This window comes from Sus scrofa, chromosome 7 (genome assembly GCF_000003025.6).
Source record: "Sus scrofa isolate TJ Tabasco breed Duroc chromosome 7, Sscrofa11.1, whole genome shotgun sequence".
NCBI lineage: Eukaryota > Metazoa > Chordata > Mammalia > Artiodactyla > Suidae > Sus > Sus scrofa.
Window position 1 is genome coordinate 25,668,539 of NC_010449.5, and position 23,499 is coordinate 25,692,037.

The following is a 23,499-nucleotide window of genomic DNA, read 5'->3' on the forward strand; positions in this document are numbered from 1 at the left end:
TCGTCCACCATTGTGGAGAGGGCAGTCAGGTACCGTTCTGTCCAGGTGGACTGGCAGTGGTAGAGCACACATGCCCTTAAAACTGGAGGGGAGACCCAGCCAATGCTGGTTCATGAAAGTGTTCTCAGAGGTGACCTGCAAGTGATTTTGCAGCTGAAAATGGCTGTCTGATTTTTTTTAATGGCAAATATGGGGAAAATAGGAAAGAGCACCATTTTGGATATATTGAACTTAATGTACCAGGTAAGTACAATCAAGCAATCAGTTTGTAACGTCCACAAGCATAGTGGGAGTTGTTCATGGAGTTATCTGTGTAATAATGAGAGAGAGGAGGGGGTGGTGAGTATTGGGAACAGAGCTGATACAGAGACTCCATTTTCTGTTCCCATTACAAACACAAAAATACAAAAACTTGTAAAACATAGAGCCAAGCTCAGAAAAGAAGGTCCTCAGATTTCATCAAAGAAAGTGTGGTAAGGATGCCACTTGCACATAGGGGTATCTATGCCAGATATAATCACTGGTGGCTTGGAAGTGGAATTTTTAAAGTCTGTATGGGAAATGATAGATATTCTGCTAAAACGGACTTGGAACTCAGTATTCTTGGAGTCTGGAAGCACTTCCTTGCCAATGCAAAGTCACTGAAACCTGTGCCAAGGTTATAGGTTGTGAATTTATGACATATGAGTATTATGGAAACCAAAATTGAGAAATTAAGGTAGAAATTTGCCTGGGAACTGGTAAAGTCTACAAGGCAAGGGAAAAAGGAAATTAGATCTTCTTTATAGGAACATTTAAATAACTCAAGACTCTCATGGAACTTCTACAGACATTTAAAATCACCATGAAAAGTCACTCCCAGTAAAATTTATAGACCACATGAGGAAACAAACTACCCAAAGAAAAATAAATGAAAGAAAAAGAAAAAGCAGAACTTTAGCAGGAAAGAGGGACATAGAATAATCTGAAAATAATTGTAAATTAACCCTTAACATTTATAGAGGCAAAAGAAGAGCATGATAAAAGAACCTGTCTTTATGAAAATAGAACGAAGATCTGACAAAAAGAAATGGAAATGAAAAATACATGTATTAGATGAAAACAATAATTGTATTGAACAGCATATTAACACAGTTAAAGAGGGAATTAATGGTCTGGAAGTAGGATTTGAGAAAATTGCAGTAACAAAACACAGAAAGATAACAGAAGTTTTGGAAGTAAAATTAAGAGAGAATGCCTAAAAGAATTCCCAGAAGGAAAAAAGCAGGAAAATAGATATGAGAAATATGTTTGATTAACTGGTACCTTGAGGATTTTTCTAGGAAAAAAAAAGAAAAGCATTAATGTTAACATCAAAGAAGTGTAACAAGTCCTGACATACTCGTGGTAAAATGTAAAGCATTAGATATAAACAGATAACCCTAAAGCAATTAGTAATCCAAATATTACTATAAAATTACTATAAAGGAAGGATCATTAGAAAAATTCTCATCAGCAAAAACCAAGACCAGAAAGAGTGAAATAATATGTTCAAAATGGCAAAAAAAAAAAACCTGTCAGCCTAGATTTCTATAGCTAGCCAAATTATTATGCATTAATAAAAGTGAAATAAAACCATTTGCTGACAAAAGAGCCTCCTCTTGCTAAATTCTACCCTTGCTGAAAGAATTACTAAAGGATGTAGTTCGGTAAAGAGGACATTGAACCAGAAGTAAAGAATGAAATGAAAAAGAAACAGAGGGGTTGCATATTGAGGTTTAAGCAGAGTAGAAGCTATTTGAAATGGGTCTCTGAGAAATTTAACCACCAGCCAATTAAAGATGAATAAATGTCATGAATGCCCTGGACAGATGCTGTGGGATAGCAGATCCCTGAGATTAGAATCTGTCACATCTGTGTAACATCACTTTTATACCAGGGCATCAATCAAACAGTTCAGGTGAGGAAGTATTGCTGATAGTTGAGTGGTTTTCAGTTTTGGCAGCTAATGGGACTTAAAAAATTATATTAAAATATTAATGGCCAGATTATATTCCATTAAAGTTTCTGATTTAATAGGTTTGGAGTGTGTCCTATCCATCAGTGTCTGCTTTGTTTTAAATTCCCTAGATGTACAGCCAAGATTAAGAACCACTGTAATAGATTGTCTGAGAAGAGCAGAAGTTTAGAAACGGACTCTTGCCACATTGCAGCCTGTGTTCATCATCATGGAGGTCACACATAAAAATGTCTTTTCACACATAAAAATGCCTCACTTTTTTTTTTTAACCAGTAATTAGTAAGCTTTTTCTGTAAAGACCCAGTTAGTCATATCTTAGGCTTTGTGAGGCAGATAGTCTTTGATGCAGCTACGCAAAATAGCCATGGGTAAAAGGTGAAAGATGGGCATGGCTTTGTTCCAATAAAACTTTACTTGTGAGAGTTATAAGCAGCATTTGGTCAATGAGCCTTAGCTTGCCAAACTCTGCTGTAGAATGTTAAAATACAATAAATGAATGTAGTTTACCATTTAGTTAAGAGAACACAAGAGTTCTGCTTGTTTGACATTTGCTTTTTTGTTTTGTTCTTTTTTTGCTTGTTTTTTTATTTTTTATTTTATTTTTTAAATTATTTTTATTTTTTCCATCATGGCTGGTTTACAGTGTTCTGTCAGTTTTCTACTGACAGCAAGGTGACCCAGTCACACATACATATATACATTCTTTTTCTCATATTATCATGCTCCATCATAAGTGGCTAGATATAGTTCCCAGTGGTATACAGCAGCATCTCATTGCTTATCCATTCCAAAGGCAATCGTTTGCACCTGTTAACCCCAAATTACCAGTCCATCCCACTCCCTCCTCCTCTCCCTTGGTGACCACAAGTCTGTTCTCCAAGTCCATGATTTTCTTTTCTGTGGAGAATATCATTTGTGCCTTATATTAGATTCCAGATATAAGTGATGTCATATGGCATTTGTCTTTCTTTTTCTGACTTACTTCACTTAATATGACAGGCTCTAGTTGCATCCATGTTGCTGCAAATGGCATTATTTTGTTCTTTTTTATGGCTGAGTAGTATTCCATTGGGTATATACACCATATCTTCCTAATCCATTCATCTCTCAGTGTACATTTAGGTTGTTTCCATGTCTTGGCTATTGTGAATAGCGCTGCAATGAACATACAGTTGCATGTATCTTTTCCTTTTTTATTAAATTGTTTTTTATTTTTTTATTGTTATTTCCCCAATACATTTTTTTTCTACTGTACAGCATGGCGACCCAGTTGCACATACATGTATACATTCTTTTTTTCTCCCAGTATCATGCTCCATCATAAGTGACTAGACATAGTTCTCAATGCTACACAACAGGATCTCATTGCTAATCTATTCCAAAAGCAATAGTTTGCATCTATTAACCCCAAACTCCCAATCCATCCCATTCCCTCCCCCTCCCCCTTGGCGACCACAAGTCTATTCTCCAAGTCCATGATTTTTTCTGTGGAGAGATTCATTTGTGCCATATATTAGATTCCAGATATAAATGATATCATGTGGTGTTTGTCTTTCTCTTTCTTACTACTTCACTCAATATGAGAGTCTCTAGTTCCATCCATGTTGCTGAAGATGGCATTATTTTGTTCTTTTTTATGGCTGAGTAATATGTGTATACATGTGGGTACATGTGTCTTTTTTAAGGAAAGTTTTATCCAGATATATGCCCAACAGTGGGATTGCTGGGTCATATGATAGTTGTATATTTAGTTTTCTGAGTTACCTCCATACTGTTTTCCATAGTGGTTGTACCAATTTACACTCCCACCAACAGTGTAAGAGAGTTCCCTTTTCTCCACACCCTCTCCAGCATTTGTCATTTGTGGACTTGTTAATGATGGCCATTCTGACTGGTGTGAGGTGGTACCTCATAGTAGCTTTGATTTGCATTTCTCTAATAATCAATGAGGTTGAGCCTTTTTCATGTGCTTGTTAGCCATCTGCATATCTTCTTTGGAGAAATGTCTGTTCAGGTCTTTTGCCCATTTTTTCCATTGGGTCATTGGCTTTTTTGCCATTGAGTTGTATAAGTTGTTTGTATATTTTACAGGTTAAGCCCTTGTCAGTTGCATTGTTTGAACTATTTTCTCCCATTCTGTAGGTTGTCTTTGGAGTATCCAAATTGAAAGGGAAGAGGCAAAACTGTCACTGTATGCAGATGATATGATACTATGTATAGAAAACCCTAAGGACTCCACACAAAAACTATTTGAATTGATCAACGAATTCAGCAAAGTAGCAGGATACAAGATTAACATTCAGAAATCAGTCACATTTTTGCTTGTTTTGGTTTTCACAGTTAGGGGTCTGGCATATAAATGGATGACTTGGATTTCCTGTTTAATCACATCTGAATATTTTGGGTTCAGAATAAATGTGCTGTTTTCAACATGTTATATATAATCATTGTATCTGAATTGAAAGTGTTGATCCTTTTCCATTCCTTACCACTTTCTCCAGTGGTAAGGAAAATGTTCACCTAAGAACATTTTCTTCTAACATATCTTGATTAAATTTATACAAATTATTCAAATGTTAAGCTCATATTATAGTGATTGAAAGAGCAGAGAGATGGATTTCCTGTCCAGCATAGCTTTCAAATTTTACTTGAATTTATATCCTTTTCTTCTCTGCCATCATAACTGCTTGCCTGGCTTCTGGAACTGCTTTATTATTTTAATTCCAAAACCAAACTTTTATTCACATTTTAATACTTTTGAAATTAAGTGACATCTTTAGGGTCAATGGATATGTACTGGGACCCCTGTATTTTATGTTTTTTCTCCAAAACCTGTTATGAAATTCATATGTATCTCTCAATTGACAGCATCTTTTTTAAAAAATTGAAGCATAGTTGATTTACAATGTTGTGTTAATTTCTGCTACATAGCAAGGTGATTCAGTTACACACACACACACACACACACACACACACACACACACACACACAATTCTTTTTTGTACTCTTTTCCATTATGGTTTATCTCAGGATATGTAGTTCCCTGTGCTATAAGTACGACCTTGTTTTTTTAAATTTTATCCATTCTATATGTAATAGTTTGCATTTCCTAAGCCCAAACTCCCAGTCCTTCCCTCTCCCACCTCCCCTCCCCTTTGGCAACCACTAGTCTGTTCTCTGTGTCTGTCTGTTTCTGTTTCATAGATAAGTTCATTTATGTCATGTTTCAGATTCCACATATGTGAGAGCATATGGTATTTGTCTCTCTCTTTCTAACATGCTTCACTTAATATAATCTCTAATTGTGTCCATGTTGCTGCAAATTGCACTATTTCATTTTTTTTTATGGCTGTATTCCATTGTATATATGTACCACATCTTCTTTAACCATTCATCTGTTGAGGGACGTTTAGGTTGTTTTCATGTCTTGGTTATCGTGAATAGTGCTGTTGTAAACATGCAGGTGTATGCATCTTTTTGAATTAGTTTTGTCTGGATATATGCCAGGAGCCGGATTGCTGGATCATATGGTAGTTGTATATTTAGTTTTCTGAGGAACCTCCATACTGTGTTCCATAGTGATTGGACCAATTTACATTCCCACCAACAGTGAAAGAGGGCTCCCTTTTCTCCACACCCTGTCTAGCATTTGTTATTTGTAGACACTTTAATGGTGGCCATTCTGACCAGTGTGAGGGGGTACCTTGTACTTTTGATTTGCATTTCTCTAATAATTAGTGATGTCGAGCATCTTTTCATGTGCTTGTTGGCCATCTGTATGTCTTGGAAAAGAACATCAAATTGACAGCATCTTAAAATCAAGGAAACATAGGATTGCTTTCACTCATGTTTGCCTCCCCCCTTCCTTTGGCAACCACTTCCAGAGTTTGGGAAGAATTACATTTCTGGAAAACAAATCTGATCTTGTATTATGAATGTCTGAAAATAATTTTGAGTGATCTTAAAGTTTAAGCTCGATGGCATAGCATTCAAGGACCTTACTCTCCAAAGCCTTTCATATTCTTGCCCAAAGAACTGAATATCCAGCCTATTTCCCTCTCTCCCTCATGTGAATTACTTCCTTCCTGATGATCAGACTCATGATGCATTATTTTAATACAGGTGTTCTAAAATCTCTGAGAAAAGTTTAATAAAATGGAATTGGTGTTGAGCTGAAAATAGCTAAAACAGGCTTTTCCTAGAGCTTAATAAATACTTTAAGGTGGAAAGGTATCCTTGTCCTTGCAGGAAAGGCTTGGCTTTTTATATTAAATTGTCAAAGAAGCTTATGGATCATCTTTATTTGGAATATTTAAAACACAGACTAGACACTCTTCTGTTTGGGATGATTTAGGTACACCCATGAGAGAGAAACAAGATGAACTTTGATGTTGTGGCCGGTTCTAGGAATTTGGGGGTGATTAATGACTGTATCTATGTGAGGTCAGAACCTCCAGATGGAAATGAAGAGGGAAATTCAGTTAGTCATCCACATGCTCTCTGTGGTTCCAAAGACTTGGATATTTAACTGTTGAATATATGCACTTACTTAAATAAAAGACTCTATTTCACTTTATTTTCTGCTGTGAGTGTTCATCTATAGCTATAGTTAAAGCAACCCCACAAGATAAACACTTACTTATTCCCAGCTGCCATCAAATAACATATGTCAAATTGTAATTATTAGAAAAATTAAAATATGAATTAAACTGCAGATGTTCCCACTTGTTTTTTTGTTTGGTCTGAGAATAAGACAATAATGAAGGAATAGAGTAAAAAAAAAGTCATCTTGATGACTTTTGGGGTATTTCTTCATTTTTATAAACTGGGAATTAGGAAATGGCTTATTCACCATATGCATATTTATATGGCTCTGTGTTTTAAATTTAGGTATGTATCCTGCGCCTTGGGCTGTCCATATGAAGGAAACATCACACCACAGAAAGTGACTGAAGTGAGTTATATGTCTATTTTCTGGTTCTCGGTAAAATGATTTATGTTATTTTAAAACACGGGCTCTTTTTCCTACTATTTATTGCATCTGCACAACAAGACTAAGGAAACCATGAACTGGGAGACATGTTTGATCACTTTTATTTCGTTTTATTTTAACACTAAAGACCTATATATTGACTGTCACTATTCAGAGTTAAGATTTGAGTCTTATTTGGGTGCCAAAGATGGAGGAGATAAAAAGATCTGTTTTGTTTTTCTGTGGATAGAACACAGGAAGTAACCTTTCTGCCTTCTGTCGCAGTGCAAGGGAAGTATTTGCGCATCTGCTTAAACTGCCTTGGTGTTTTTGCACATCTCCCTTAAGCGCTGCCTTGGTTGCTCAGGTAGCATCACTTTGTTTTCTCTGCATACTTTGGCATGTGTATCAGTACACATGGCTTCTGTGTTTTTGCTCCTTTGAGATCTTACAGCTCTTTTTACTGAAATTTCTGCTGTTTTTCCAGAGCAATTTTCCAGCAATAGATAATAGTCAGGATCTACTTATCGAAGTTCATTTTCTACTCCCTCTTCTCTTGTCTTAATTGTTACGAATGAATACAAAATGTTCAGTCTTGGAGATCATATTGGACCCAGAAACGTATTTGTATATAAAGTAGTATATTGGTGCGCGCTGTTGTTCAGGTTAATTTTGAGAAGTTTAGTAACGTGGTGCTGAAGTTGTGAAGATGGCATTGTTAGAAGATCAAAGTTTAGGCAAAATAAACTTCCAGTCTGGCTTAAGCCATTCCTCTTTGACACATTCATTTGAACTGTAGATTTTTCAAATAAGAGAGATCCCATAGTCTACTAATTAAGACCTTTGCACATGGAGGCAGAAATATCATAAAATATTTTGTGATCCTTCTCTGTCATTGGACCCTTCCAAGCCCCTGTTACTAATTTGTATTCACAATTGCATATTCTTTTCTTAAAGAATATTTCCAAAATAGTATAACTTCAGGCTCCACAAAACCTGAATCCAACTGTGCCTATACACCCACCCCTGATTTTTCTGCCTTCTGCCTCACACCACCTCTGGACAGACCACGCACACAACCTCAGGTTCTCCATTTCTGCTCCACAGTGTCTGGGATGCTGCTGAAGAAAAGCATGTAACAGGCAGACTGAAAGAATTAGGAATTCATGACCAGCAACCTTACCTGGGCCTTCTGTACTGTTCCTCTACACCGTGAAGCCGGCTCCCTCTCTCATTCTCCAAAATGACTATTGAACCCTGTGTTCCCTCTGTTGAAGCCTCGAGCCCTTTCCCCCACTGACTCCCTGTGTATGCACCTGCAGAGTCCTTCCCATTGACTTTGATTGAACATGTTCGCACCTCTTCATCTCAAAACTTCCTTCCTTAGGTCAGCATCCCTGTCTAGCAGTGATGTTCTCTCTCCATCCTGCCACATCTACACTTCTTGAAGGACTCTCTGCAGCAGGAGGGTCCCTCTCCCTATGTGCCACCAGCTCTCCGTCATGTTCTGACATGACATCTAGACCATTCATGCTGCTCAAATCTCTCTCTGTAAGATCACTCTTAGGTACTTGGGTCAAGAAATGTGAGATCAAATTTAGTCCTTGTCTTGACTTCATAGCAGAATTTGGGGCTGGTGACCACTGCCCCCCTTCCTGACACTCCTGTTGCCCTTGTATTTCCCTTGACACCACACTAAGGATTTTCCTCCAACCTCTTAGGTGTAAGCCTCATTCTTCTCTACCTGACCATTAAGAAATTCCAGCATTTAATAGGCAGGAGAGGAAAATCAGCATTATGCTTTTTTTTTTTTTTCAGTCCAAGTTTACTGGACTAGGTAGCCCTTCTGAGTGCCCTCCAGCCTGTTTTCGATGTATTGATACTGCCTTTCTGAAACATCCAGTGGTATCAACACCACCCCACATTTGGTCAAGGCTTTCTGTTGATCTTAAGGTAGAATCTTCAACCAGAACCCTATGCCTGCTTGGCTTGTAAGGCTGTGTGTACCCTTTGTATGCTCTGCCCCTTATGGAGCTTTATGCACTCCATTCCCTCTTGGTTTTTGCTTTCTTGTCACAAATGTCCTTTGTGTTTGACCTTCTTTCCTACCTGGAATGCCCTTTGTATTTCATATTTCAGTTGCCTGGAACACATTACCATTTGTATTTGAAATTCCACCTGGAATGTTCTTCTCACACCCTTCCTTTGTGATTTAAACAAGTTAATGATGACTTTATCTCATGCACCTCCTGTTCCGACAGATCTAGGTCAATTTCCTCTGCTCCATGCTCTTTGAATCCCGTTTCTTTGTTCCACAATTATTTTTTTACCTGTGTTTACACATTCTCAAGTGGAGTTGATTAAGGTCTGACTCCAGGCTCCATGATACCAAGAGCCATCTCAACGCCTGTATTCTCACACTATCCCAGTACCTAGCACAGCTCCTGGCATAAAGCAGGCACTGGAGAAATACATAAGACAGGAGTGAAGCAGTGACCGTGTGTCAGCTTTTGTACGAAGTGATTTTCTTTTTTTTTTTTTTCTTTTTATTTTTTTGTCTTTTTGCTATTTCTTTGGGCTGCTCCCGCGGCATATGGAGGTTCCCAGGCTAGGGGTCGAATTGGAGCTGTAGCCACCGGCCTACGCCAGAGCCACAGCAACGCAGGATCCGAGCCGCGTCTGCAACCTACACCACAGCTTACGGCAACGCCGGATCATTAACCCACTGAGCAAGGGCAGGGACCGAACCCGCAACCTCATGGTTCCTAGTCGGATTCGTTAACCACTGTGCCATGACGGGAACTCCCGAAGTGATTTTCTTAACATATATCTCATTTTATTTTCACAACCATGTCATTACTACCATCATCTTTATTATTGCAATTTTGAAAAATTAAGTAGTAAGCCTTAGAAAACATCCTAAATAAATGTGTTCTATTGTTTGCATTTTACAGACTACGGCCCGAGTCTTATAAAGATTACTCTTCTGCCCAGTATCTCATGACTAGCATTGGTGGCAGCTGAGATTTAAATGCAGGCCTGTCTGATTCCAGAAGCCATGTCTCTGTCAACATACTATGCTGCCTTCATGCAAATTCATATTGTTCCCTGAAAGCAAACATCAGTTACTTGGCTTGAAGGAAACTTGAAATTTACCAAGCTCAAGAGCATTCATTTATGAGCTGGAAAAGTTAAGCCAAAAACATTGTGTCGCTACCAATTACAAAGCTACTTAATTGATATCTCTTGACCACTAATCTAATGCCTTGTGAAATACTAATTCCAAAGTAAATTTGGGATGCTTCTGTTTGACTAAAAGGGTTGAGAAAATAAGCCTCCCATAATTGAAATTGATTGTAGCTCATAGTTTCACAATTGAACTTGTAGATAGATATGACTCTAAATTTTCAGTATTAGAAAAAATAACTACCATAAGGTCATTCACAGTTTTATATTATGCTTGGGATTTCATGAGCAAGGGAAAGGACTAGAAAACTAAAATAGAAGTTTTCCATGGATATGCACCTGATCCTAGGGGTGATGTTTACCTCCAGATGACGTTTGCTAAGGAACAACTGGGTTCGTTCCTTTCTGTTTGACTAGCACGTCCCTTTTCCTAATAGGTATCTAAGCGATTGTATGGCATGGGATGTTATGAGATCTCTCTGGGAGACACGATTGGCGTGGGAACTCCAGGAAGCATGAAGAAAATATTGGAAAGTGTCATGAAAGAAATCCCACCACGAGCCCTGGCTGTTCACTGTCATGACACATACGGACAGGCCTTAGCAAATATCCTTACAGCCCTTCAGGTATTTTGTTTTATTTGCATGTGTGTGCAAAGGTGTGTACTTGTTTGTAATATAAACACATTAAGAGCTTTAGTGAGACAATGTTTATGCATTGCTGTGAATATAACATTTAAACAGTGCCTGCCACGTGACAAGCACCTGGGAAATATTAGTAAATTGCACATTTTTTGGGGTTAATGATGTCTCCTACTATTGTTCATTTGATTTGATAAAACCTCTGAATTTGTTCTTTTTAAAATATTAGTCCTCTTAGAGCTCTGGCTGCTTTTTTCAACTTCTAGTGGCTCTCAGCCTCAAAATTTAATAGACCAAAATATGGTGGCATTTTGGGGAGCATATGCTGTTATAAACATGTAACCAATATTCTTTGGATAATTTGATGCTGTGATGAGAAGATATGGTGCTGAGGTAGAGACTGTTTTGTTTAAGATGTGTTCCTGGTGTTAGCAAGCATGCTTTTGAAAGAACCCCTGGTTTTTATCAAGTCTGTTCTGTTAAAGGAGCAAAATCAAGAGATTGAAAAGGGGGAGGATGAAGACTTGCTTATTAAATTCTAATAATAACTCGATTCTTTTTAATGTATTTATTTAAAAGAATAGATATAAATTGAATTTTAAGGTTATTATTTTAAATTGATGTTATTTCTTAAACCTGGCTAAAAATAGAGTCACTTGATGGTCTTTGAATCCAAGATTTTGACAACTAAAGATAAGAGCGTATGAAAGCTTTTTGGTGTGGCTGAAAATCAATGCGTGAAGCTTAATGTCACAGCTCTGCAGTGTGCAGTTGCTTGGCAGAAGTTAAAAAACCCTGTGAAGATCAAGCCCCACAAGGGCTTATTTGGACTTTGTAACATATGTGCACAAATCCTTATTTATCCTCTGGAAGCAAGCAGGGAACATTGTATTGAATTAGAAGAAAAAACGGCATCCCATGGACTTTTGGGCGTGGGAATTTTTACAAGTTTCCTTCTCTATTCTGGTTTCTAAGACAATAGAGAACTAGGCATCGCTTCAGGATTCTGTGTTTCTGCTGCAACTGTAACTTATTAAGTGTTCCTCACTACAAAGTTCCTGGAGAGGTGTGTTTGTGTGTGTGTGTGTGTCTGTCTGTCTGTCTGTCTGTCTCTCATTTCTCTATGTGAATATATCCTCTACATGGTAACACTTTGAGTAATAATTATATTCATGTAGCATATTTATTAGATAATGAGTGATGGTTTAGTGTTTGGGGATACAGGGCTACTGTGCAAATTCTGGGAACCCAAACATCTGATTCTGAATACTTTTCTGCCTCTTGAAAATGCCCCAGTGCAAAATATTGCTGTTACCCCATTGTGGTTGTAATGGTTAACAAAGTCTCTCTGAGGAGGTAGTGTTTAAAATCTGATATAAAGAATGAGAAGACACTAACCCCAAGAAGGTGTGTGTGCACACGTGCGCATGCGCATATGCACACTGATGTGTGAAAAGAATGTTCAAGCAGATGAAACACCACTTGGGCAAAAGGCCTTGGAGAGGGAGGATCATGTCCTAGGAGCTGAAAGATGACTGATGTGTTCAGAGGGGAAGCTACACTTTATAACATTTGTTGAATTGGTTGAACTGCAGAGTCTCCATTTACAAAGAGGGGAGGCCTGCAATCCTGGGGCGTCTGCCTGTTGTCCACCTGTAACAGCCACCTGGAGAGGCAGGGACAGGAAACAACCCTGGGCTCAAGCAAGATGCGGAGCGCAGGGGAGAAGCCGTATAAGACGAAGAGCCTGCCCCCTCCCCCCAAAATTCTACACTCTTGGTCAAAAAGGTTGAGCCAACAAAAATTCCACCCCACAAAGGGAGAAGGCAGTAAGTATATTTATGCTTGTGGCCTTGGCTGTGGGTGACGGAGAAATGCAAAATCCCCCTTTATACCTCATGTATTTTTGTTGACCTTTGTATGGGTAGGTTTAGGGTTCAAATTCACCTTGCCTGCAGAATGTGAAAGAGCCAAGCGGGTAAGTGATTTTCAAATGGGTGTGGGTTAGTAGCACCTGCAGGTGTCAGGGAATATAATTTTTTCAGAACTGAAAAATATTATTTAAGTAGAACTGTTCACCGTGTGTGTGTGTGTGTGTGTGTGTGTGTGTGTGTGTCTATGTGTGTGTCTCTGTGTCTCAGTGTTTATCTGTCTCTGTGTATGTGTGTGTTTAGGTGTCTGTATATGTATATGTATCTATTTGTGTGTGCATGTGTCTCTGTGTGTATGTGTGTGCATAGGTGTCTCTGTGTGTGGCAGGGGAGGGGTGGCTATTCTGCTCTGCAGCAGCTCCTCTGTAAGTTGGTAGGAAGTGGTTCCATCAGCATCCGTCACTGTGTTTTCTGTTGCTTTACTGTGTGCCCAAGCTCTAAGTATTCGAGGGAGGCAGGAGGGCAGAAGACCTGGAAAAGCAACAGTGCACTTCCAGCCTGGCATTGTTACATTCCCCAATCCTGGACTTCTAGTCCCAGGATAAGTGGGTGGAGGAGAGGGTAAGAGTGGCTTGTACAAGAAGCAACATGGCCTGCAGCCCGAGAGGCCAGATTCAGTGAACAATTGCAGAAATGGTCCAAAAGCAGAGACCTGCTGAGAGATCTAAATGTTCGAGCTGTAGAGTTTGTCTTTTCTTCCACCTGCTTTTCCGTTTCATCCAATTTCATCCACTTTCATCCAGTTTGATAAGCCAGTGACAAGGTCGGAAAGAAATCTACCCTGCTGCTCTCTTTGAAGCTAAATGTAGCTGAGACAGCCTGTAAAATGTTGTGGAACATTGGAGTTTGTAAAGGCAGCCAAGCGTAGTCTTGGGCCAGCAATGCAAACACATGGGCCCTGGTCCCAAGCATCGCTGAGCGAGGCGGAGGCCTCTCATGCTTTCTTTCCTCATCCCCTCTCACCTCTCCAACAACAGCAGCAGCAACGACAAAATAACCAGGGTACCTTGCGTAGAGGAGAAACAAAATATCTTGGACAAAACTGCCAGTGTTGAACTAAGAGGGAAATCAGAGAAAGTCCCGCTTCACGATGACCAGGACTAACCTGCCTTCAAGGAGCAGAGACCTTACTTCAGTCTTTACAATTGAATTGTTGCAGTGGCTTCTAGTCTGATTGGGGGTGGAATTGGAGTGCATATCATTTGCCTTAATTTAGAGATTGAGAAACAGTTTGCAGTGTTCCAAACTGGAAGTTAATATTAAGTCAAGGAGACATGTAGTAAGTGGAAACTTGGCCACGATGGTAGGAAACAAATGAGAGTTATAAATGGAACATCTCTCCTCCGTCTGGAATGCACATACTAATCGTGTAAAAGAGGGCTCTTTCTTGGGTTCCCAGGTTTTATTGTATTTTTTATTACTTAAACATATGACTTATAGGACTGTGCCTGAGTGAATGGAAGTCAAGAATTCATAATTATCAGATACTCTTTAATATAGAGAAATAATTCTGAGACTCTAGATTTGAGGGTGGGATATTTATAACCCCTCGAACCCAAAAGAGCAAGAAAATGAGGTGACAAAACGTACAGCCTTTCAGTAATGGAAAAAGCGTACATGGCCCAATATACTTGTCTTAATTTTTTATGAAAATATTGAGTCTCACCCCTCTGCATATTCCCAAGAACCTCCGTAAAACACCAGTGAACAAATTGTTTAATCTACTTAATACTAAACAATTGCACAGTCTTCGCTTTTCTCCACTCAAGTGATTTGAGTCTCCATAACTGGATAAAAAGAGAATAAAACAAGTGAGATCCAATACTGCAAATACCAGTACCACATTAATTGGTAGCAAAGAGAGCAGAATAGGCAATATTTAGCTTTCCCCTAAAGAAATACCATGTGCCTTTTTCTTTCCTCTTACACTTAAGACATTCAGCTAATGTGCCTTTCCTCATAATGTTTTCCATATGTTTATTATTCTCTGTTAGAAAAACCAAATTATTTACGTAATTTTTACAACAAAGGATTAATTTTTTATATTGACTCTTACTAAATCAGGTTTAAATGCTACCAGACAGCAAGTACTTCCTCATGTAATTTGTTGTTGAGATTCTCTGGGAGAATTTTTTTTGGGAATTCCAAATTCCATTCTCAGTTCTGTGTCTGTAGAATGTGCACAGTGATGTCTGCATCCTTAGATTTTACAGAACTGAGATGCGATACAGAGTTTCTAGAACATCTGTCTTGGTAACAGTGCATTTGGTTAATACTTACTATTATCACATTCGTTACAATGAAAACTATTATACTGCTGCTACCGACTAATAACAAAAATAATAACCTCTGTCACTCAAAGTATTTGGGAACCTTTGTTACTCAAAGGTCCAGAGACATAAAGGCATTGCTTTACAAATTATAAATCTGTAAAGACATGCACCAGATATTATATATTATATATTTCCTCAACATCTATCAAGGAGTTAAATAGAAATAGATGAGCAAGGAGTTCCTGTTGTGGCACAGTGGCTTAAGAACCCAGCATAGTGTCCATGAGAATGTGGGTTTGATCCCTGGCCTTGCTCAGTGGCCAAGCTTCAGTGTAGGTCAAAGATGTGGCTTGGATCTGTGTTGCTGTGGCTTGTGGGGTAGGCTGGCAGCTGCAGCTCTGATCAGACCCCAGCCTGGGAACTTCCATGTGCCACAGGTGCGGCCATAAAAGGGAAGGAAAAAAGGGTGTGTGTGTGGGGAAATAGGTGAATGAGAAAGAAAACAAAAAGTTGAAACGTGGATGCCCCTACAGAGGTTTTGCAGAATGCATCATTAATTTATTCATCAAATATTCTTTTTATCAGACCCTGTTTTAGATGTTAGAGTCATCTAAAATCTCTGAGCACTTGCTGTAGAGAAAACTGTTTTAGTTTTAACTTGTTCTTTGATTATGAAGTAGGTTTTGGGGGATTGATTTGGTTGGTTGTTTGCTACACAGTTAACTTTCTCCAGCACAGTATTATGTTGAAAAATAGTTTCATAGGAAGGTGGGATGAAGTGTAAGTTGTCATAAAAAATATACCAATAAAAGAGGGCAACTAACACAATATTGTAAGTCAACTATACTTCAGTTAAAAAAATAGTTGTAAGACAAAAATAAATAAAAGAGAACAGAGAGTCCAGCAGAAGTTTAACATGGACCAGTTTTCAAGTGTGTGTAAATAGGGCTTTGAGCCATAAATGCCGATGAGAAAAAGATGAACAAAGTTCCTTTCTATTACTTTTTTTTTTTTAAGTGGCTGGATTGCATGCAGCAGTATTGAAAAGTGAGGAAACATTTGAATAATTTTTTATGTGTATCTCCAACATCTTTTTATTAATATAAACTCTCCGATGTTGACAGTAGGCAATCAGGTTTTTGTTTTCAGAGATAATATAACTTTTATCCGTTTCTAGATGTTCACAGGTATTGAAGTTGGAAAAAAAACTGCTTCTGAAGTGCATGGCATTTTCAATTGACATTAGAGTAATCAATCTTTAAAAATAACTGTGATATGCTAAAAATGGAAGTATTTAATCTGCATGTAGTGGGTTATGCTGAAGGTGTTATCAAGATCATAAGCTTGATGCTCGCCAAGAAAGAAAATGTGCCCCAAACAGCAATTAAATCATGCTGGTCATGGTGTAAAAGTTGATTCAGAGTTTTTTCCTACTTTAAAAAAGTCTATTTGGCAAAAAAGCAAAGTAGAAAAAAACACTGAATTCATCTGCCGAAGGTCTTATTTTGTCTATTTCTCTCTTTTTCCTTTATTACTTTTTTTGGGCTGCTCCGCAGCGTATGGAGCACCTGGACCAGAGATCAGATCTGGGCCGGGGATCAGATCTGAGCCACGGCTGTGACCTCTGCTGCACTGTGACAATGCTGGATCCTTTCATCCACAGTGCCAGGCCAGGGATCGAACCTGCATCCTGGTGCTGCAGAGACTCCACCAATCCCATTACACCACAGCAGGAATTCCATCTGGTTTTCTTCTTAATCATGATTTTAACTTGAAAAGAAATCATTGCTTGCCCACCTCTACCAGCAACTTTATTTACGGACGATGGACAGTCTGGGACCCAGGGGAGTGCACTGGGAACAGTATTTACACCTCAGCATCTCCATTGCCACAAAGCACAGCTCATAGGACCAGGAAAACCCCTGACCCTCATCAGAGAGTGATAATCTCTCTCGTGGGACCCAGGGGCTAGGGGGTCCGAGGTGGATCCCTGAAGAAGAGGAGTCCAAGGAGAAGACGAGAACAAGCCCCTGGGAGTGAAAACGGAAAGTGGAGGGTGGAGCTGCCGGATGACTTTCACTCCCTCCAAGCCTGAATGTTGAGCTTTTGGCTTCTTTTCTTAAGGTTTCCCCAGTGCCTTCCCAGGGGGCACTTCTCTTTTTCACTTAAGACCTGCAAGTAACATTATGTTAACTCACTGACTTTTCCATTAGGTAAAAAGAAAGGATATGGGGAAAGTCTCATTTTTCTAGATTTGCGTTTTCTCATCTGCAAAAGAAGTCCGTTAGGCGAGGAGATAACATGCAAGTTCATATCTCGTCTGCGAAATCTTGTCAATTCCAAGCAGGTGTAATTAATCAAAATATCTTGTTTGGGAGTTCCCATCATGGCTCAGTGGTAACGAACCCTACTAGTATCTATGAGGATGCAGTTTCAATCCCTGGCCTTGCTCAGTGGGTGAAGGATCCAGCGTTGCCATGAGCTGTGGTGTAGGTCACAGATGCAGCTCAGATGTGGTATTGCTGTGGCTGTGATGTAGGCCGGCAGCTGTAGCTCTGATTCGGTCCCTAGCCTGGGAACCTCCATATTCCATGGGTGCAGCCCTAAAAGGACCAAATAAAACCAAAAAAAAATCTTGTTTGAGGAGTTGCCTTGTGGTGCAATGGGTTAAGGATCCAGAACGGTCACTGTAGCTGCTCAGGTCTCTGCTATAGCAAAGGTTTGATCCTTGGCCTGGGAACTTCCACACACTTTGGGCATGGCCAAAAAAATATCTTGTTTGGTCTTTTTAGCAGTTTTAACTTGATTAGTGTGACAGTATTATTCTAGAACTAGATGAATGGATGTCTCATTGTCTTTAACTATGTACCGAGAAAACAGCAATCCTGGGCTAAAGCTGTTATAATAATGCAAGTTTTGATTCAGGAGGAGAGACTCATGCTGGTTAATTGTACCTTTTTTTTTTTTTTTTTTTTTTTTTTTTTTTTTTAAAGGAAGATAGCCATCCTGGATTTAAATGGAATTTTTGTAGTGGTAATCACTTTCAAGAAAAAAAAAAATAATGTCTTTTCTTACAATTAGTTTCTTCCCAGTCTTGTCTTTCTTCTTTTTAGGATTTAACTTTGGCTTTTATGTTACTGATGGGGATTAGGGCCAGGTTGTGATATGATTCTTCCTTTGACAAAAAGATGGAAATTTCAAGACTCGTGACCTTTTCGAGGGCCTCTCTTACTCATTCTGTAAATGTCTCATCCTATTGTTTTCAATATCTTATTTTCAACCACGTACTTGTCACATCTTGCCTAACACATGTGGCTTTAATTTGGAAATCTTGCCGTTTTGCCCTGCCGTTTGCATAAAAACACATTAAGCTTTTGTTTTTCTAATATCTTTTCATGTTTCCTTTTTCTTAATTTTTTTCTTGCATGAAAATTTATAGTTACAAGGAACTTTATGCACATATACTCTTGCCCATTAGTGCAACGGGACACAGATTTTTTTCTTTAGAAGTATTGGCTCAAAATTGGTCAGTTTGGTATTGAACATAAAGTATTATTCTCATGACTATTTTTTTGGCTTATTGTAATGGAACAAATTAATAGTTATATGCTCAGCACCAAAACAAGAACAATCATGCCCTCACACACACGCAGAGGACACGGACACACGCGTGCACACACACAATTAGAACCACTCATAAACATAAAAACAAATTTAAGAATCCTTTAGCTTTGTTGTTTGAACAGCTTTCTCACACTTTGCCAAATATTTCTAGTTCTGAGCTTGAACTAAGTGGAAGGGATATATGCTGTTAGATCACACTGGTTCGTATTTATAAAGTATCACTTTAGAATATGGAACTTACTAGTATTAGTGAAAGTTAGATTCAAGACTGAAAGAAAGCAGAGGGTGGGGAGTTTCATAGCCTCTGACTCAGCTCCCTTGCCTGTGTACGGGAGGCCCTTAGAGCCACCTACACTCCTTCGTTGAGGACCTGGATCTGACAGACCTGACCTGTTGATTTCCCAGGCCCAAGTGCCCCACTAACTTGGCTTTGAGGTTGAGCAAAATCGATGGCTGGGCTACTGCTTAGGTTCTGCAGGTAAGAACTGGATCCTCCAAGCTCCAAGTACTATTGTTGCCAGCCCCTCCCTACTTCTCTGTCCCGGTCAGATTCCAAGTGGTTCATCCCTGAAGATTTTCCTAAAATCCCTGTGGGTCGAGGCCAGAGTAGGGGTTCCCACAGTGTGATCCACAACACTGGGGGGGAGGGGCTGGATGTTCCCCCCAGGGTTTTCTTCCCCACTGGAGGTGCCAGGAGCTCAGGAGAGACCTTTTGGCATAGGGCTGTTCCAGCCGCGGGGGTGGGGGGGGGCAGGGTGATTGCTGTGTAGCCACCTTTCTTACCTTCTAATGAGGTCTCTCTTGGTGCAGGGGGTGCTCAGCCTCATCCCCGTGCTCTAGGAGTCTCTCAATGGTGTCTCGTCCGTAAGTAGTTGTGAATTGTTCTTCTGGTGACAGGGAGCACAATCAGCAATGACCTCAGTTGTCATGTTGGCATCCCTACTCCTACTGGTTGGTTTTTAATGGTTAAAAAATTATGTTGATTTTCAAATATTTGGAAAATGTAAATGAGAACAAAGAAAAATTACTTATAATATTCTTGTTACAGATTGGAATATTATTATTAATTACTAAAATAGATCATTCTTATTCACATCTATCTATATATGTAGGCATGCTTCATTTTATTTCACTTTGCCTTATTATTTATTTATTTGTTGTGTGTGTGTTTTTTTTTTTAACAAATTGAAGGGTTGTGGCAATCCCCCGTTGAACAAGTCTAATGCTGCTGTTTTTTTTTTTTTTTTTTTTTTTCTTTTTGGTTGTTGTTGTTGTTTTAGTTTTTGCTTTTTAGAGCCACAGCGGGGGCATATGGAGGTTCCCAGGCAAGGGGTCTCATCAGAGCTATAGCTGCTGGCCTGCGCCACAGCCACAGCCACATTAGATCCGAGCCACATCTGTGACCTACACCACAGCTCATGGCAATGCTGGATCCTTAACCCACTGAGTGAGGCCAGGGATCAAACCCGCAACCTCGTGGTTTCTAGTGGGATTTGTTTCCACCACAACATGACAGGAACTCCACAATGCTGCCGTTTTTCTAACAGTATTATTTTTAAATTAAGGAATGTACATTGCTTTTTAGATACAGTGCTATTGCATATTTAATAGCTACAGTGTAGTGTAAATATCATTTTTATATGTGCTAGGAAATCATATGACTTGTGATATTTGCTTTCTTGCTTTATTGCAATGGTCTGGAACTGAACTTGCAGTATCTCTGAGGTCTGCCTGTATGATGTATGAGGTCTGCCTCTGTGTGTGTGTTGTGTGTATATGTGTGTTTGTGTGTGTGTATATATATATACACACAAACACACATATATATCTACATGCATAAAATATTATTTCCCCACCCAAGAAACTGCCAAGCTTTCCTTCTTTCTTTCTTTTTTTTTTTAGGGCTGTACCTGTAGCATACTGAAGTTTCTGGGCTAGGGATCAAATCAAAGCATCTGCCAGTCTATACCACAGGTCATGGCAACACCAGATCCTTAACACAGAGCAAGGCCAGGGATCGAACCCTCATCCTCATGGATACTAGTTGGGTTCTTTACCCGCTGAGCCACAATGGGAACTGGAAATTTGGTTATTTTCTGTATGGAACTCCTATGAATTTAGGTTTCCTCCTTGGTTGAGGGTCAGTGTAATATGTGCTACTGGTTTTCTTCCTGATTTTGAATTGGGTCGTCCTTCGGTTCTATCAGTCTCTTGTCCTCCCTTCATTCTCCCTTCTTTCAGAAATTATAAGTCTCACCAAGGCCCATTTCTTCATTAATCTGGAATATTTCTTCAGATTTCTCAGAGTAGTCTTATAGTTAGTTGTGTTTAAGACATTTAAATCTTTTTACATCAAATGTAAGAATACCTTGAGCAATTTCTTGGGGAAACACTTTCCTTGCAGGATATGGAAAATATGTTTATGACATCAGTTTCCTGAGGTAAAAAAGTCGGGGTTTGAAGAGGATGCTTTGAGAATTAGATTCTTTTACTTTGATCTCATAATAACAACAGATACTAAATAAAGCTCACATTTCTTAGTAAAATGTTTTTAGTTCAGTAAACATTCCTAAAGGAAACATTTGCTTCAGTAACCAAAACCCACTGTTTTCATTGAAGGTCCAAATTAAAAGAATACTGTTTCTATTCTGGAAGGAGAGAAAAATCTTATTTATTTTTCTACAGACATTTTGGAACATTTCCCCTTGAAAATACACAAGACTTTATAGATAACAGATCTTAGAGTGAAAAGTATTAGGACCTGTGTCAGCTGTAAGAAAGCCAACAGTGTTAGCCCTAGCAGATCTACTAAAAATGAAATATTCAAAAGGGGGATTCTTTTTGATTGCTAAGACATAACTTCAATAAAGCAGTAAAGGTTAAGAAAAAAGTAAAGGCAACTTTCTAAAGTTTATTTGACTTTATAGTTGCTTCATTTGCTTAAAGGTAAAGACACAGAACTGTCAAGGATTTAGAGTCCCTTGTGTGTCTGAAACCATGTAAATTTAAAGTTAATTGTGATTTATAAATACTGCTGGGCTTGCCAAAGTGGTTATGGTGTTTGTTAATTTTAAAACCACACTGTCTTACTGTAGGATCAGGACATAAGGAACTTGTTCCTGGCCGAAATTCCAGGTGACCAAGTTCATGTGTGGTCTAGGTGAGAAGATGTAGCTAAATCATGAGAACGTGAACATGAAACCATGATTTCTTTAAGGAACTTTTATATGTCCTTTGAGCAAAAGGGGAAGAAGCCATTGGGTGGAGGCAGAAGAAGAGGGCCCCGCCCTCCCGCCCTTGGCCATTTAATTTGAAATGTGCAACTAGAAAGAGAACATTAGTAAGGAACTATCTTATGGCAAACATGTATATTGTTTTTTCCTTCAATCTTGATGCACCAAGTTAGATAAACAATTAAAGAGGTATAAAGGCATTGGTTGTTCACTTTCTTATATTTTGAGAATTCACATGAAGATTCTGCTTTGCTCTAGATTTTAATGAAATTCTAACTCATTTATCAAAATGAGTTCATATTCTTGCATGACATAGATAGGCTGGAACTAAGTTACACATAGCCCCTGACATATGGCCAGGCTCTCCAGCTCATACCAGTGGGGCCTGCTCTAATTAGATCTTGTTTACATCTTGTGTCCCATTTACTTGTTTCACCTCTCAAGTATTTGAGTTTTAGAAACCCGATACAAATTTTTGAAGGAGATAGTGGTAGTGGGGCTAGGTAATGGTAAGTTGATAAACAGAATTTGGGGCTTCTTACTAATTCAGGATTCACATAGAGACAGTGGTCTTTAGAAAGTAGAGAAATTCTGGATTAAATTAGCAGGTGTTGATGGGTAAAAAGAATCCTGTTGAACTCTGTTGAGTGAAAGTGAGTAAAAACAGTGGATCCATGGATGTAAGTTTGTAATTATCTCTCTGTATATCCTTTTAATGTTCAGGCTTTCAGGCACTGAAGTAGTGTTTTCTTTTCTTCAATTCAGAAAGAAAATCATTAAATGTCTACAAGTGAGTTTCTACATTGTGCTGACCTTCTGGGCAAATACAAAAAATTTTTAAAAAGGGCATTGATATCAAAGATGGAACGGAAAGACTGCATGAGGATCACTTGTGGTTGTAGAAATGAAAAGGTTAGGATGAGAATGCCTGGGGACTCGTAGTTTCATATTCCATGAAAATGGTTCAGGAAACTGATTAAGGCTGCTCAGATTTTATTAGGAGTCTGTATATAAAGTAAGACACACTATGTACTTTCAGACACATCCCAACACATGTTAGAATGCAAACATATACACACCAAAATACAAACACAATATAAGGAAAATTGTGCCATTTCTATGTGTTTCATATGTGTGATAGAGAATAATAGGACTGGTAAAATCTTTCTTAGCAGATGCTAGACTGATTGATAGTAAAGACCCTCATAGAGAATGTGGACAGGCTGGTAGAAAGCTCTCCTGCTGCGTAGGAAGGGATCCATATATAAAGTCCAAGCCAGAGTTCCTGTCGTGGCTCAGTGGTTAACGAATCCAACTAGGAACCATGAGGTTGCGGGTTCGATCCCTGGCCTTGCTCAGTGGGTTAAGGATCCGGCGTTGCCGTGAGCTGTGGTGTAGGTTGCAGATGCAGCTCGGATCCCACATTGCTGTGGTTCTGGCGTAGGTCGGTGGCTACAGCTCCAATTCGACCCTTAGCCTGGGAACCATATGCCATGGAGCAGCCCAAGAAATGGCAAAAAGACAGAAACAGAACAAAACAGAAGTCCAAGCCAGTGAAGATGGCTCCTACATTCATAAATTTGGCGTCTTCAGCTTTAAAATGGGAGCGTTGACTGGGTGATCTCTGAGATGCCTTCATG

General features: G+C 39.0%; 1 protein-coding gene across 4 annotated transcripts in view; it reads left to right on the forward strand.

The window, feature by feature from the left end:
* Positions 1-23,499, forward strand: part of HMGCLL1 (3-hydroxymethyl-3-methylglutaryl-CoA lyase like 1) — a 187,518-nt gene that overhangs the window by 71,818 nt on the left and 92,201 nt on the right. For 3 of the 4 annotated variants that reach the window (XR_002345636.1, XM_003356605.4, XM_021098511.1), the window contains exons 6-7: positions 6,890-6,953; positions 10,595-10,783. Coding sequence is in view for 3 of the 4 variants with exons in the window: in XM_003356605.4 (XP_003356653.2) it covers positions 6,890-6,953; positions 10,595-10,783 (253 nt within the window). In the remaining variant the exon portion in view is untranslated. Of the gene's footprint in view, positions 1-6,889; positions 6,954-10,594; positions 10,784-16,558; positions 17,461-23,499 lie in introns of those variants that run through there. The other variant, XM_021098510.1, reaches the window with a different exon arrangement.